This window comes from Larus michahellis, chromosome 6, assembly GCF_964199755.1.
Source record: "Larus michahellis chromosome 6, bLarMic1.1, whole genome shotgun sequence".
Classification (NCBI taxonomy): domain Eukaryota; kingdom Metazoa; phylum Chordata; class Aves; order Charadriiformes; family Laridae; genus Larus; species Larus michahellis.
This window is the reverse complement of record NC_133901.1, coordinates 21,182,996-21,196,973: the sequence shown is the minus strand read 5'-3', so window position 1 is coordinate 21,196,973 and position 13,978 is coordinate 21,182,996. Positions and strand designations below refer to the sequence as shown.

At 41.8% G+C, this 13,978-nt stretch overlaps 1 protein-coding gene across 2 annotated transcripts in view; it reads left to right on the top strand.

Annotated features, from left to right (window-relative positions):
- EPHA4 (EPH receptor A4) overlaps nt 1–13,978 on the top strand; it is a 107,240-nt gene that overhangs the window by 90,763 nt on the left and 2,499 nt on the right. The window contains exons 12-17 of one of the 2 annotated variants that reach the window (XR_012587458.1): nt 1,524–1,585; nt 2,126–2,335; nt 4,871–5,020; nt 7,417–7,610; nt 10,085–10,240; nt 10,528–11,410. Coding sequence is in view for 1 of the 2 variants with exons in the window: in XM_074590381.1 (XP_074446482.1) it covers nt 1,524–1,585; nt 2,126–2,335; nt 4,871–5,020; nt 7,417–7,610; nt 10,085–10,240; nt 10,528–10,642 (887 nt within the window). In the remaining variant the exon portion in view is untranslated. Of the gene's footprint in view, nt 1–1,523; nt 1,586–2,125; nt 2,336–4,870; nt 5,021–7,416; nt 7,611–10,084; nt 10,241–10,527; nt 11,490–13,978 lie in introns of those variants that run through there. The other variant, XM_074590381.1, reaches the window with a different exon arrangement.

The following is a 13,978-nucleotide window of genomic DNA, read 5'->3' as shown; positions in this document are numbered from 1 at the left end:
TAAGTGAAATGATGTAAAGTTTTCAGTACAGTCAGTCCTTATAGCATATTGTTTTCTAATTAAAAAAAAAAAGGTTCCTTCAAAAGTAGCTATCCCTGACAAACGAAGAGAAAAGCATCTTGGTGAAAAATGCACTGAGGTAGAAATGATTAGGGGAACTTTAAGTGCTGCAGCATTTCACGGTAGGGTAATTTTCATAGCTGGTTGTTCTGGAGCAGATACTTGCTGGTGACAGAAGCAAGGAAAAGAGTAGTTCTGACACCAAGACAGAATTGAGCTATCGACAGTTTAGGTAACGTGTCCATTGAACCCTTCTTTCCCCATCATGTTCCCTATTCAGAGCTGCTCCAGGAAGTACAAAACAGAGTTTCTCTGGGACACTGTCTTTCATTTAGGAAAAAGCTCTATAGTTGCTGTAGTAAAAGCATAACTGGGAAGAAGTGTTGTCATGCTGGCCTGATGCTGATTATCAGGTGCTCCCTTGACTTCAGGTGGGCTTAACAGTGCTCATCTTGGGGCGACCGAACTTTTGTCATTCAACCTTTTATAAGTCACTTCTGTACATCTCCCATTGCTCGCTTTTGGAACAGAGATGATGCTGGACCTATTTCTGCAAATAGCTAGATGCTGTATATCCAGCATGATTTAACTCCGTGAAATAATTAATGTTACTTGTATGTACCTAAATGTTTTCAGTTTCAACGTCGTATGACTTTGTAAAGCTCTTAAAGACAACATCAAGCATTATTTATGTACTTGCTGTTTTAGGCAGGAGAGTGCCTAGAAAGCATCCCCATGTCAGCAACATTACATTACATTTCTCTTCAGATCGCCCAGCTTGGCTCTCTGTATTGCAGCATGGAAAGCTGAGTGCTGCTGAAGCACCATGCCCCACGTGTGACACAGCTCATTGAATCATTTATCCTGTGGTTGACTTCATGAGGCAAATGGCTTTGGCTCATTTATAAATAACGAGAGACATGGGATACAAATTTGGGACAGAGAAAGTTCAGAGGAACAGCTTGTATTTTGCATTCTTGAATCCAGTTGTCTTGGAATACCTTGGAGCTGCCGACAGCTTCTAACTCGCCTAAAGCGTTGATCTTTCGAAAGAGACAGAGAGACCAAAGCATTCACAAATTCCATTTTGAAAGAGGAAGGCTTTCTAGTCTGCAAGCAATTTAATTGCACTAAAGATTTTTGTCAAGTTTGAACAAATCTTTGTTTCTTGGCTCTCAATATCAATTCATATATTGCTTAGAGAACAGGAGCCGCTTTAGTTACAGACCTTGTCAATGAGTCAACCAAAGGGTTAACCTTCCAGATGGGGCCCTTGAAATGTTTCTGTCCTATAATATTTCTTCTCTTGCTCCCCACAGCTGAGGCATAAGCTTGGTGCTTTTCAAATTAAATTAGATTGTGTAAGCCAGGTGTCTTGGCAGTAAAATCATGTGCAACCCATTTTTATCCCATTAACATTGGTGTTCATCAAGGAATTGTGTTTTTCTTTCTCCGAACTCTAGGTAAACCGGTAATGATCATAACTGAGTACATGGAGAATGGCTCCTTGGATGCCTTCCTCAGGGTAGGTGATTTCTTCATAATAAGCTGAGGAGATTTTATACTGGGAGACATTTTCTGGTTTTCTTTCTGGTTCTCTTTTGCAGAAAGATACTGAAAATTCATCATTTTTAAAGAAATTGTGTTTGTACTTGGGAAATCCTGTTTTCTCGTGTTGCTCCTATCAAAAACCAAAATAAATGTTAAGTGGAAGAATACAGAATAAGTGTAATATTTGAAATAGCAGGGTCTTTAAATAATCCATGTTTAATGGGAACAGTTCTGATTTGCTCCACTTTTTAAAGCATCGCAATGCTATATAGACCCATTAAAACCAGATTCATTGCAAACTGGGTACTGCATCACAGGAAGCTGTGACAGAATCTCGGGGTTTTTACTTTACTGGTGAATTATAGACACTAGTCAGAAGATTGAGGAAATAACGTTGCATTTTATTTGAGAGAAGGTGGGAATCCAGAGATATGCTCTTTGCCAGTTTCAGCAATGGCAGTAATGCAGCTTTTAGCTTAATGCTCTGTGATTTTCTTCCTTTCCCCATATGCAGAAGAATGATGGCAGATTTACAGTCATCCAGTTGGTGGGGATGCTTCGTGGCATTGGCTCAGGAATGAAGTATCTGTCTGACATGAGCTATGTGCATCGGGACCTAGCTGCTCGAAACATACTAGTCAACAGCAACTTGGTCTGCAAAGTGTCTGACTTCGGCATGTCCCGGGTCCTGGAAGACGACCCTGAAGCAGCTTATACCACACGGGTAAAGAGGGAAAGAAAAAGTCCAGTGGGTTTTCTTGCCTACATACTGCTTTTGTCTGACTGCGTGGGAGGTGACAGTGGTTAGTTTTAAAATAATCTCAGTCACAAGTGAAAACCTGTATCCCAACCTAAAAATAAAGAGTGGCCCAGACTCCATAGCTAGTATAAATTGATATAGTGTTATTGCCACATCAGTGGCTACATCATTATTTCTTCTCTGAGGATGTGACCCATGTATTCCTCTGGTTCCTTCAGCGTGCTAGTGTGTGTGACAGGAATCCGATGCCAGAAATGAGGGCTTGGGCTTCTGTTCCTTCTGATACCTACAGGCATGCATAATGATTTTCAAGCGGCTAGTGCCACTGAGGTTTGATACAGAAGTGTAGATATGCCACCAAAAAAAAAATAAAAAAATCCACTTTTGCCCATCACAAAGCTTGTCATGACTTTGACCTAAATAATTTGGACTGTGAAAAGTGTGATGCCTCTATTCCCATTTTTTGTTTCTTTCCCGTTTTATCTTATTTCAGCATCCCACTGTTAACTAATTTTGCTAAAGCCATTTTAATATGCTGCATGTGGAATAGTACTAATGCAAGCGAGTACTTCTGGCCGCAAAACGACATCCCGATCATTACCAGCATTTGTACCAATACCTCTGTAATTAACATGCGCGCGAAGAAAAAAAGTCAGAGTTTATAACGTCTCCTTTTTTAATTGCTTATTTTCTTCGTTTTAAAATATCTGCCATTCTCCATCTGTTCTCCCTAGTGCAGAGTTTGTTTGCAGCACTCAGATTTTGCAGTTTAATCCCAACACTCATCCTTTAATGGATTCACAGTTCATTACAGGGAAGGATAGATTCACGTAGTACTAAACGCTGGCCAGCCTTGGTATTCCTCACTCCTAAGGGTGGCAAGTGGAAGAAGCAGAAGCAGAGGTCTGAAAAGCTGTATTCAGGGAAATCAAAGTTTAGACAAATACACAAGGGCAAGAGAGAAATGATTAAAAAGCTTCCCTTTGCATTTAGTGAGTGGAGATATAGTATTATGTTTGCTCTCAAGAGTAAACTACAGGGAATCAATGACATTTGCTTTACAGTGCATTGTCTTCATTGGTATCTGTAATGAAGGATCAGGAAAATTTGGATGAACTCCACTGTACTCAAGCATCTAAATAAAAAGAGCTTATTGACAATTTTTAGAATGGCAACCATGTATAAACAATGCCCATGCATCTGTGTCTGAAAGAGGAATAGAGCTTTTTCATAACAAGGGAAGATGCAATAAAATGCAAGTTTTAAACCATCCTTTTCTTAAGAGATGGGTGTGTTCTGCTCTCTGTTAGTAGTGTAACTCATTAAAGTGAGAGTATCCTGTAGCCACACAAGGCACATACTGCTACAACCTGATTCACAAAGGGCCTGATGCCAAGGCCAAAGAAGCCAGGAGAAGGACCCCTTTTGATTTCACTTGGCTTTGGAACAAGTCCATATTAAACACTTGGGAGAGATACTGGAACAATAAACTATTAACTATGCACATGCTGCACTCGGTTACGGATAAAAACTATCTAGAAGATTGCTGAGAAGGAACCTACCAAAATAAACTTAATCAAAAAATCATAAAAGCAAATGAAAAAAAAACCAACCCTAAAACCTTTGTTCAGCTTAAGTCATTTCCCAGATTCAACTGCAGGAAACCAAAAGCTCAATTAAAAACACCTTGCATATTAGCATAAACAAAAGGAGAAATCTCTGGCCTGGGATCACTCAGCCAGGGCAAAATCAGATAAACAGGATGGAGTGAGTTCCTTTTAAAATAGTGCAGGACCTCAGTGGCCCAAATCAGTTGCCCAAGAGCTTTTATCTGTTTAAAAAGAAGTATCGTACCAAGAGGCAGCCCTCTCCAACAGGTATCAGAAGCAGCCTTGTACCGTGGTCTGGTGCTGAAGTCCTCCCACAGGGACTGGGAGAGCCCAGAGGCTTGCTTGCTGTCTCACATCTCTGGTAGGAGTTGGGATATTGCCCATGGGAAACACCACGGTATTCATAAATCTTCCCAGTTTATCCTCTCTTTATTTTACCTTTTTGAAAAGCAAAACGTTTATAATCCCATTTTTCTGAAACAGGCCAAACAGGTCAGACAGGCAAGCAAGAAAATAGTAATTAACAGCATGTACTTATTTGTTTTGTCAACTAAATCTCAAATATATACTTTGTAAAACCCCTGGCTTGTTCTCAGGCTTCAGCATAGCCCTAAGCAGAGATCTCGTAGAGGGCTGATAAAAATACATTTAACAATTTACTGGTTCGCCTCCTTGTGACTAAAGAAAACAGATGGGCAGCGTTGCCTCCTGGTTGGATCTGACAGTTTTATGGCAGGGAAAAGAGAAAGTGGATGCCTTTTTAAGAAGGATTCTGGAATTGCGTACAGAAAACCATTATGTATTTTTAATGTCAGTGTAGAACAGTGTCAGCCACGCACATTACCGGGTCAGTGACACACTAGCCAGTGGTTTCTTTTATTTGTGACAGGGTGGCAAGATCCCCATCAGGTGGACTGCGCCAGAGGCAATTGCCTACCGTAAGTTTACATCAGCGAGTGATGTGTGGAGCTATGGCATCGTCATGTGGGAAGTGATGTCCTACGGAGAAAGACCTTACTGGGATATGTCCAATCAAGACGTGAGTCTCCTTCTGAGCTTCCTTTTCGTTTTCTCTGCCTTTCCCCCTGCGCCTTTATCTTTGTCCTTAGATGTCTGATGATGTGTTTCTGTGTCAATTGCTATATGTTTATAAGGCATTTACTCCAGGAAGTTTTTAAAAGGATCTCATGGGTGGTAAATTCCTGTTTTCTCAGGGAACCTCTCTGGAACTAAGACTTGCTTGAATACTTCAAGCCTGGTCTTATGGTCAGGGATTCTCTTTTAGGGTCTATAACATGTGCATGTATTTTTTTCCTTTTTTTTAAGGAAAAATATTATAAGCAATTAAAGTAAGAAAGAAGAATGGAGGAAAGGGGAACGAATATATTTAAACTGTCAGATTGTAATACTGTCAAGAGAGGGAAGATTTGAATGTTGATATTAAACCTCAACTTTATTGGAAGTCTTTAAGAAAAGACACTTGAATTTAATGGAGCTTCCTATTAGTAGTTAATTCTTCAAGCCCCAGTATGCTTATAATTCTTCCAGATGATTTTATTTCTTGTAGGATAGCTAAAACAACACATGAAATCCAATTCTGATTATCAGTCAGAGCATCCTTGTGACAATTGCATAGCTGCCCCCTGAGGACATTAAAAAGCAGCTTTCCTAAATGACCATTCTTAAATTATGCATGTCCTGTTTAACCGTACCATCTGGACTACTTCAGTGTATTCCAAGAGGGAGCATGCACAATGGCTGCTATTCCAGAAGAGTATTTAATAATAATGCTAATAAGAGCTTTTGCTAATAGAATTTTTATTAAATGAAAAAAAAAAAATTCCCAGTGAAAATGAGGCATAGATTATCCATAATTCTTTTCCCAGGGGATTTACAAACATATAAAGGAGGAAGAAAATGTTAATCTGAATACATGGTCATGGGAGTGGTTAAGTCATTTTAAAAGTCATCTGCTTTCTTATGTAGAGCTGAACATTTTCAAAGAGTGTCTAGATGCGGATGGCATTTAATCTAAACGGGGGATATAATTTTAATTTCCTTCTGATGTGAAATGTCTCTTCTGGCACCCAGTCTTGCCTTCCTTTGCTAACAGGAAGTCATCAAGACTTAGCAAGAAAATAAAACACCAGATGTGTCTCAGTTATATCAGGCATGTCTACACAGCACAGCGGAGCTCAACGCCACAAAAGCAGAGCTAGCACATTAGGCTGTATACGCTGCTAATGTGCGGTGCTAGGCCATGTCGAAAAGCTGCCTTGAACCAAGACAGTGGAAGCCACTATTACTGTCTTTGCATCCTCTTTTAATACATAGCGTAGATGAGCCATTTTTTTCCCTCCTTAACGATGGTGAGAGCAGGGCTTTTCACAACAAAGCAGAAGTGGATTTCCAATTCTTCTCCATCTCTTGAATCAGGAGAAATCTAAAGGGTCTTCATGCTTTCTGGAGTAGTGAGAGACACTTAGTTTGTGGTCACTGGAAAGCTGCTGATAGTGCAAGCATACCCCTCGGCCTGTCCTCCCGGTGGATTTTAGCCACTAATTGGACAAGACCAGAACGAGTGAATTTAGTGCAATTCGGTTTCTGTGCACTCCTGGTCTCTAGTCTCATGGTGAATCCTGCCAGCAAAGTCATATTGATTAATTAAGATCTGAAGGCTTCTGGGTCATGTCCCTGGCATATCAGAATTGAGTCCTGGTCACGTCCTGTGCTCCTGAGAGAGCTAAGAAGCCAGCAGAGCACTGAGCTCTGGAGCCCTTTCTGGAGGGTTTGAAATGACTTCAGCTTGTGAATTTTTCTGCTTTCTATTAACTATGAAATGCATACTTAAGCTGCTGTGTTGGACTTCAGTAACTTTCTTGATAAAGCTGCACAAAAGGTTTCCGATCTCTGCATTTCTTGGTTCAGAGCGTACGGTGGTGAAAGAACAGGTTCTCTACAAGGCCTGTATTACTGAGAGAGATGAGCTAGCCCAGGAGAAGGGGGTGATCTGATGTATCTTAAAAACGATGGGGAAAGTTTCATCTTCAACATATCACACCCAAAACTGACAGATATTAAAGATTTGCTGTAGAGCTGTTGCTTCTCCAGCTGTCTGTCCAAGAAGGATAGTTGCTTAATTCTAACCTGGGCTCTTTTGTCATCCCTGTATCATGTGCTCTTTTGTGATACGTTGCCCTGCTGTATCTGATGTCTCCTTTGGATGCTGTACCCTTTTAGTTTTGAATTGCTGAAGAGAAATGACAGTTCTGAGACCACCAACTGCCTGAGTCTGAGTGCAATTTTCCATGTTGTTTCACTTAATTGTGGATTTGTTTCCAGACTTTGGATCGCCCTAGGACAAATGATACTCAGCTGGTAGATGTGAGTAGTGTCTGATGTTCTCTAATGCCTTCCTAATTGTGCCATTTATAGGTTATTAAAGCCATTGAAGAAGGGTATCGGCTGCCACCCCCGATGGACTGCCCCATTGCTCTCCATCAGCTGATGTTAGACTGCTGGCAGAAGGAACGCAGTGACAGGCCTAAATTTGGACAGATTGTCAACATGCTGGACAAACTCATCCGCAACCCCAACAGCCTGAAGAGGACGGGGAGCGAGAGCTCCAGGTCAGCTGCGCTTTTGTAATGGTGATGTACGAGGGAGCAGAGTGGAGATGACAGGCAGAGCTGCAAGTCCCCTAAACCTCTGCGCCGGGATTAAAGCGTGCTCTGTAGCTCTGCAGAGCCAGACTGCACAGCAGGCACTGTGCCGTGCGAGGCAGCAGAGGGGTCACGCTGCTGAACCCCACTGGGCACCCCAGACTCTCCTCGCTCTGGCAGAAGGAAAATGGAACGAGCAGAGCTGTTGCTGTATCGCGCCAGTGCTGACCAGTTTTATAGCACAGTCTGAAAAAGCTCTGATGCAGGCAAGCTCTGATTGAATACAAAGTTTGCCGTGTCTTTTCCCGCTCCCCCCTAGTGAAAGGGCCGGAACAGGTAGCCTTAATGCAGTGCAGCTAACAGCAGTGATGTGGTTTTCTGCAGGAAAAGTACATCATCAAGTTTTATAAACCCTAGATTTGTGTAGGATTTGCAAATGAGTGTTAAGGCATTACAGCCAACGCCTTGCGGGCATTGGGAAGGTGTGGATTAATTTTTATGTGAATTTGAATTTAATTTTGTGGAAAGCCAGTTTCATGTCTCCACCGATCCCGCATTACATTTATGTTTTGTTTTCTTTGCTAAGCATGGTATGTGCAAAAGAAGCGCAGTAGGAAGGAAACTCCCAAAGTTGTAAGGTGAAACCAAAATATCTTTGTTGGGACAGATCAGCAGTTTGTTTAAACTGGTGAAACACTGCTGAAGTAATAGGAGCTTTACTAATTTACACCAGGTTTCTTCAGTTTTTTTCAAACATATTTGCTTTGTCAGGTAAATTTGTTTACAGCAAATACGGAAAAAAGCTTAAAAGAAAAGAAACAAGAGGAAGATAATGGGAAAATATTTTTCAATATAAGGGAAGGTACAGAAATATCCACTGGGCAGTACAAAATTAAGTTTCTTGAATCAGTGAAGCAGTAACAGAGATTCTGCTTCAGCCTCCAACAGAGCAACACCTAGAAAAAGCTATTTTCCTGGTTAAACTTGTAGGTCCCTTTGCAAGTCTTGGTTATAATGTACATTATCAGAAGAGAGATTATTAACCCTGTGAGGCCACTATCACCGCGTATCTTCCAGATTGCCCTAATTGCATTGGTAGCCTGGCAAAAATGTATCCGCCCTTGAGGCTTAAATAATTTACATGGTGAGAATCACAATATGATCTGCTGTGATAATTTGGTTTGAGAATCACAGTATGAACTCTTCCATTTTGCTTCCTTTCCAATTTACAGGTACTCTTTGAAAATATATAGATTTTACAAAAGTTAATAGCCTCTTCAAGGTCATTTGGGGTGTGCGTGTGTATGTAAGCTAATAACCTGTTCAAGGACATTTCATGTTCATGGCTATTTATAGATCTTTATTTTTCTTCTCTTTGGAACGTGTATTTCAAATATGCACATAACATTATTAATATATTATATGACTTTAAACGTGAGGCGTAATTGTATATAATTAGGTTGCCACCATTGGTCTTGTGTTAGATAGTACAGTAAAAGAGTTGTACCAAGTATTACCAGGGTGTACTCGGTGCCTTAGGCAAGACATAACTACGCTATTGCACACCTAATCTTTGATGATGTGCATTTTCAAATAAATTGCTAAATGATAATTGTTTTGGTTAGATAGATAATAGTAATTTATAATGGTTTAATGAAACTGTGATTTACAACATACACGAAATAATAAATGAGATAGTAATAAGAGAAGCAAATTTTGTAAAAATAATTATTTGCAAATCTGTGGAAGGGAAAATGAGAAGCGCATTCCTCAGTGCAAACACAGATCAAAGCTTGCAGGATTCCCGCCACTCCTGGCACACGCGCAGGTCAGGAATGGATTGATTAAAGAGGGGATTAACTCCCTGCTGTCCTGAGTTTGATTGAATGCGCTGAGCTCGCCTGCGAACCTGGCTAGAAACAGGATTTATCTGAACCCGCCCTGAGTTTTGCCCTCCAAACCAGTCTGGCAGGTTGCGTACTTCAGTAGTGTTTCTATAGTTGCAGCGCTGAGGTCTGACACACGCAGGATTGGCAAGGTCTGGCATTGCTGCCTGTGAGATACAGACCCACCAGGCTGAGCGCCTTCCAGCATCACCATCTTCTTTGTTTTTTGAAGTAAAAGCGTTTTCTGTGAACTTGGTTGCATCTGAGGTGAAAACTGTAAGTGGCGTTGTGGTTCAAATTAGACCTGAAAGCAAAAATAGAAACCTAAGGTCAAATTCATCCTTAGCAAAAATTGGCCTATTTCTTTGCATTTTGTTAAGTTTCTTGCATTGATCTACGTTGCTGTGCAGAGAGCCACCGCTTTAGCTGGGCACAACGTCTTGCCCTTACTTTTACCTGATCATTGAAGATAATTGTAGCACAGACCAAACTTTGGTTTGCGATTCATGATCCAGCTGACACCGTTTCTCTGTCCTTTCACTGTTTGGCATCCAGACCTAGCACAGCCCTGCTGGATCCCAGCTCCCCTGAGTTCTCGGCGGTTGTTTCTGTCGGTGACTGGCTCCAAGCCATTAAAATGGAGCGATACAAGGATAACTTCACAGCTGCTGGCTATACCACCCTAGAGGCAGTGGTGCATATGAACCAGGAGTAAGTACTCAGCGATATAACAAAAAAACTGGTAAATCTGGATTTAATCGGCCTCTTTTGCTTTGTGCTGCATATCATTACACTCATTAAAGGAATGGAATGCCTTTCATTTGGATGGAGGATAACTTTAAAATGCTTCCACAATGCCTTCACTTATTTAATTAAACATTTCTGTACATCTGCCTTGCTTTTGCGATGCTGCTTGTGGTTGACTCTTAGTATTTTTCTCTGCACCAGCATCTGATCCACGGTTCTCAGCCCCCTGCTTCTTCTCTTGCTTTCCACAGTGACCTGGCAAGGATTGGGATCACTGCCATCGCCCACCAGAACAAGATCTTGAGCAGCGTTCAAGCAATGCGCACCCAAATGCAACAGATGCACGGCAGGATGGTTCCCGTCTGAGCCAGTACTGAATAAACTCAAAACTCTTGAAATTAGTTTACCTCATCCATGCACTTTAATTGAAGAACTGCACTTTTTTTACTTCGTCTCCTCGCCCGTCGAAATAAAGATCTGCAGCATTGCTTGATGTACAGATTGCGGAAACCGAGCGTGTGTGTTGGGAGGGGGGCCTCCAGAAATGACAAGCCGTCATTTTAAACCAGACCTGGAACAAATTGTTTCTTGGAACATACTTCTCTGTTGATCAACGATATGTAAAATACATGTAACTATATAAATATAAAGTCACATTCAAGTTTTGATGCTATGTTTGCTGCCAGATACTGTGCTCAAAAAAAACAAAAACAAATTACTTTCCTTCTCCCCATGACCCGTAGGATTACAACCATAGTGTTTTATTTGTGGGTGAAACCACCGTTGTGCATCTTTCACTGGAATGAAGAATCTGCCCTGGGATATTTTTTGCAGACTTGACGCGTCACTAATACCTTGCAGAAACCTCAGTGAGAATATCATTTGGCTAATCAGTGCCTGCCGATTAGTGATCTACCCGTTTACGGGCTTGAGACATGAAATGACCCACCTCGTGGATTACTGGGCAAAACTGGACTTCTGGGGAGATGATTGGCTGTTGTTGTGCTGTGCTGAAGCCTACCACTTAAAGACGTTTTGTGAACATCTTGCCAGTAGTCAGCTGTGACAATCGTGGCTGTGGAGCGTTCAGACTTCTTTTCTCTTTGAAGAAGCGATTCCCTTTGCCACACGGAGGTCAGTGGAAGTACAGTGTCCAACATGTTCATGGTGCTTTGCTTCTTAAACTGTGCTAGGATTTCATCACCGTTGGGGGAAAAAAAAAAAAAAAGTGCTGTGGTATGTATTATTTGGGGTTCCCAGCCGGTTTGTATGAACTTGTGCTCGTTTCCCAGCCTAATTGCTTAGTGTTTCCCATTGTTCGTTCTATTTCATGACAGCGAAAATTGCGTTGTTTCAAAACCTGGTCTTGCTCTCAAACCGTTGTGTGCTAGGATGTGCAGACAAGGTGTTGGAGCACGTCTTGGGGCTCACTCAGTTTGGTGCTAAGAGCTTGACACCCCACGTTGCAGTAAAAGCAGTAGGGATACCCTAATTCTTGGGGTGGAAAACCCCACAGATATGGATCCCATAGAAAGAGTAACCTTGTAAAGTACTCATTTACGATACTCATGCACAAAGAAGAACCAAGGACTTTTCCTGTCCTTTCATGAAATATTTGTGTTTTAAAAAGATCAGTCTCAGTAGCTGTGTCAGTGGTTTTATGGGAGGGGGAGCAGAAGGAAATGGGGTTGTGCGCGCAGCCTTTCTGGTTTTTCAGCGTTTGGGTGCTGGGCATGGGGATAGCTCTGTGTTACCCTTCAGACGTGGTGATCCGGCCTCGTCAGCTGTGGCAACCGGATTCAATTTGGAAACCAGCCCCATGGACTGGGTTATCAAGGCAACTGTGGGTGTGAGGGCCAGGTGTAGGCTGCATGGCTGGGGTTCAAGCGCCCCTCTGCAAGTAGGGCAAACAAGCTGGGGCGTGACCTGCTTGAAAAGCTGCCCTCCAACTCCTCTAAGAAAGAGATGGAAAGTTGAGTGGGTGAAAGCATCCCCTGGGTCGCTTGCTGGAGGTGGCTGCTATAGGAATGTGGTTGTCCTCATTAGGTCACATAAGGATAAAGCTTTATCTGGTAAAGCTCTGAACACATTTAGGCTGGAATTTTATTTATTTATATTTATATTAAAGCTTATATTACTCCTTTTGAACAGAGTGTATAAATTAGATTCCTTTTAAAGTCCTTTGGAGGACCAAAGTGATGAGGTGACCTTAGAAAAAGAGACAGCATCAGGCCCACTTATGCTATGGTGGGTAGGAGGAGGATTTTCACGACACATCCTCTATAATAGACATTGTGTTTCAGGTTTGCCAGGCACAATGTCAGAAAGGTGAGATTTATATTTTGATGGTGCTAAGACTGGTTCTTTCGTCTGTAATATTTTGGTCCCTCTCCACACCTGAAAGCAAATTCAGAAATGATTTGGGGGCTTTATATGTCAGATTTTTTTAATAATTGCATTTATTCTAAATCCAAAACAGCTCACTCAGTTGGACAAGTCACACTTACTGTATTGTCACTCGCATCACTTTTTGTCACTTTTAACAATAACTCGCTGATTTTAACCACTAACTCCCTCACCCCCAACTTTCTCAGAAAACAGCTTGTTCAGAATATGAGATGCTAAATTCGGATCCTGTCAAGTCATGACAGCTTAGTAAACTCTGTTCTGCAGTATTACTTATAAAAGCTTCTCCATTTCAAGAGATTTAAGATTTCTTTTAAAAAACTACTTAAATCAGCACATTTTAATATCATTTTGTGAGGCAACCTAAGAAGTGGTTACTCATTTTAAAGACCTGACACTTGTACTTTCATCAGCAAAAAGTCTTTTGCTTCTTAAGTGCAGAGATACTTTAAGTTTCCTCTTGCTGTAAATCTGTTGCATTCTGTTGAGATTGCCTTTTTACGTAAAAACAAAATACACCCAATTTTCTGGCCAGTTTGTAAAATTGCTTTCTTGGAGTCTAGTTGCGGTAGTTCAAAACACTCCAATATTTTCCGCACAAAATGAAAAACTGTGCCCTATAGAGTGAAAACTGCGAAGATGCCGGGTTTTTGGAACTGCCATTGATGGTTGTGTTCCTTGTGATAAAATATGGCCAGTGGGGGGGCATCCACTCGACTGTGGTTTAGCTAGAGGAGGACAGATGAAAAAAAAAACAGGTGGCACGTATATAAAAAAATAAATATATATATAGATTACATATCTGTTTATAAGGTATGTTGTGGAAGAAAGACTTTGAAATAGCGTGAGGGAAAGAAAAGGGCCAAGGAAGGCAAAGGGGCCTCAGCCTTTGAGAACTGCTGGTTGTATTTGTCTCTCTGGCCCCAGGCGGCCGAAGCAGCCGGTGAGCGCGTGGTGACGCGGCAGCCCCGGCATCTGCCCGTCAGCCACCCTTCTGAGTGAGGCTTGCATCGCTTCCTGCTTTCTCTTCCGTCCTTCAGGGAATCCTTCTCCCCTCTCCGGGGAGAGGTTTAATTCCATGAACCTGCTGCCGCGTCACCTCTTCACCGGGGCAGAGCGGAATTTGGGTCTTTTCCCGTGATGGGAATGGGCAACGGCACCAGCCAAGGAGGGGCTGGCTGCCTAGGGCACTGCTGCTGCTGGGAAATCTAGCAGGAGGCATTCGGGCAATTGTAGGTGTTTCTGTCATGTTGCACATTGTTTAATATATTTGTGTTTTCTATTTGTGTTTTCTTT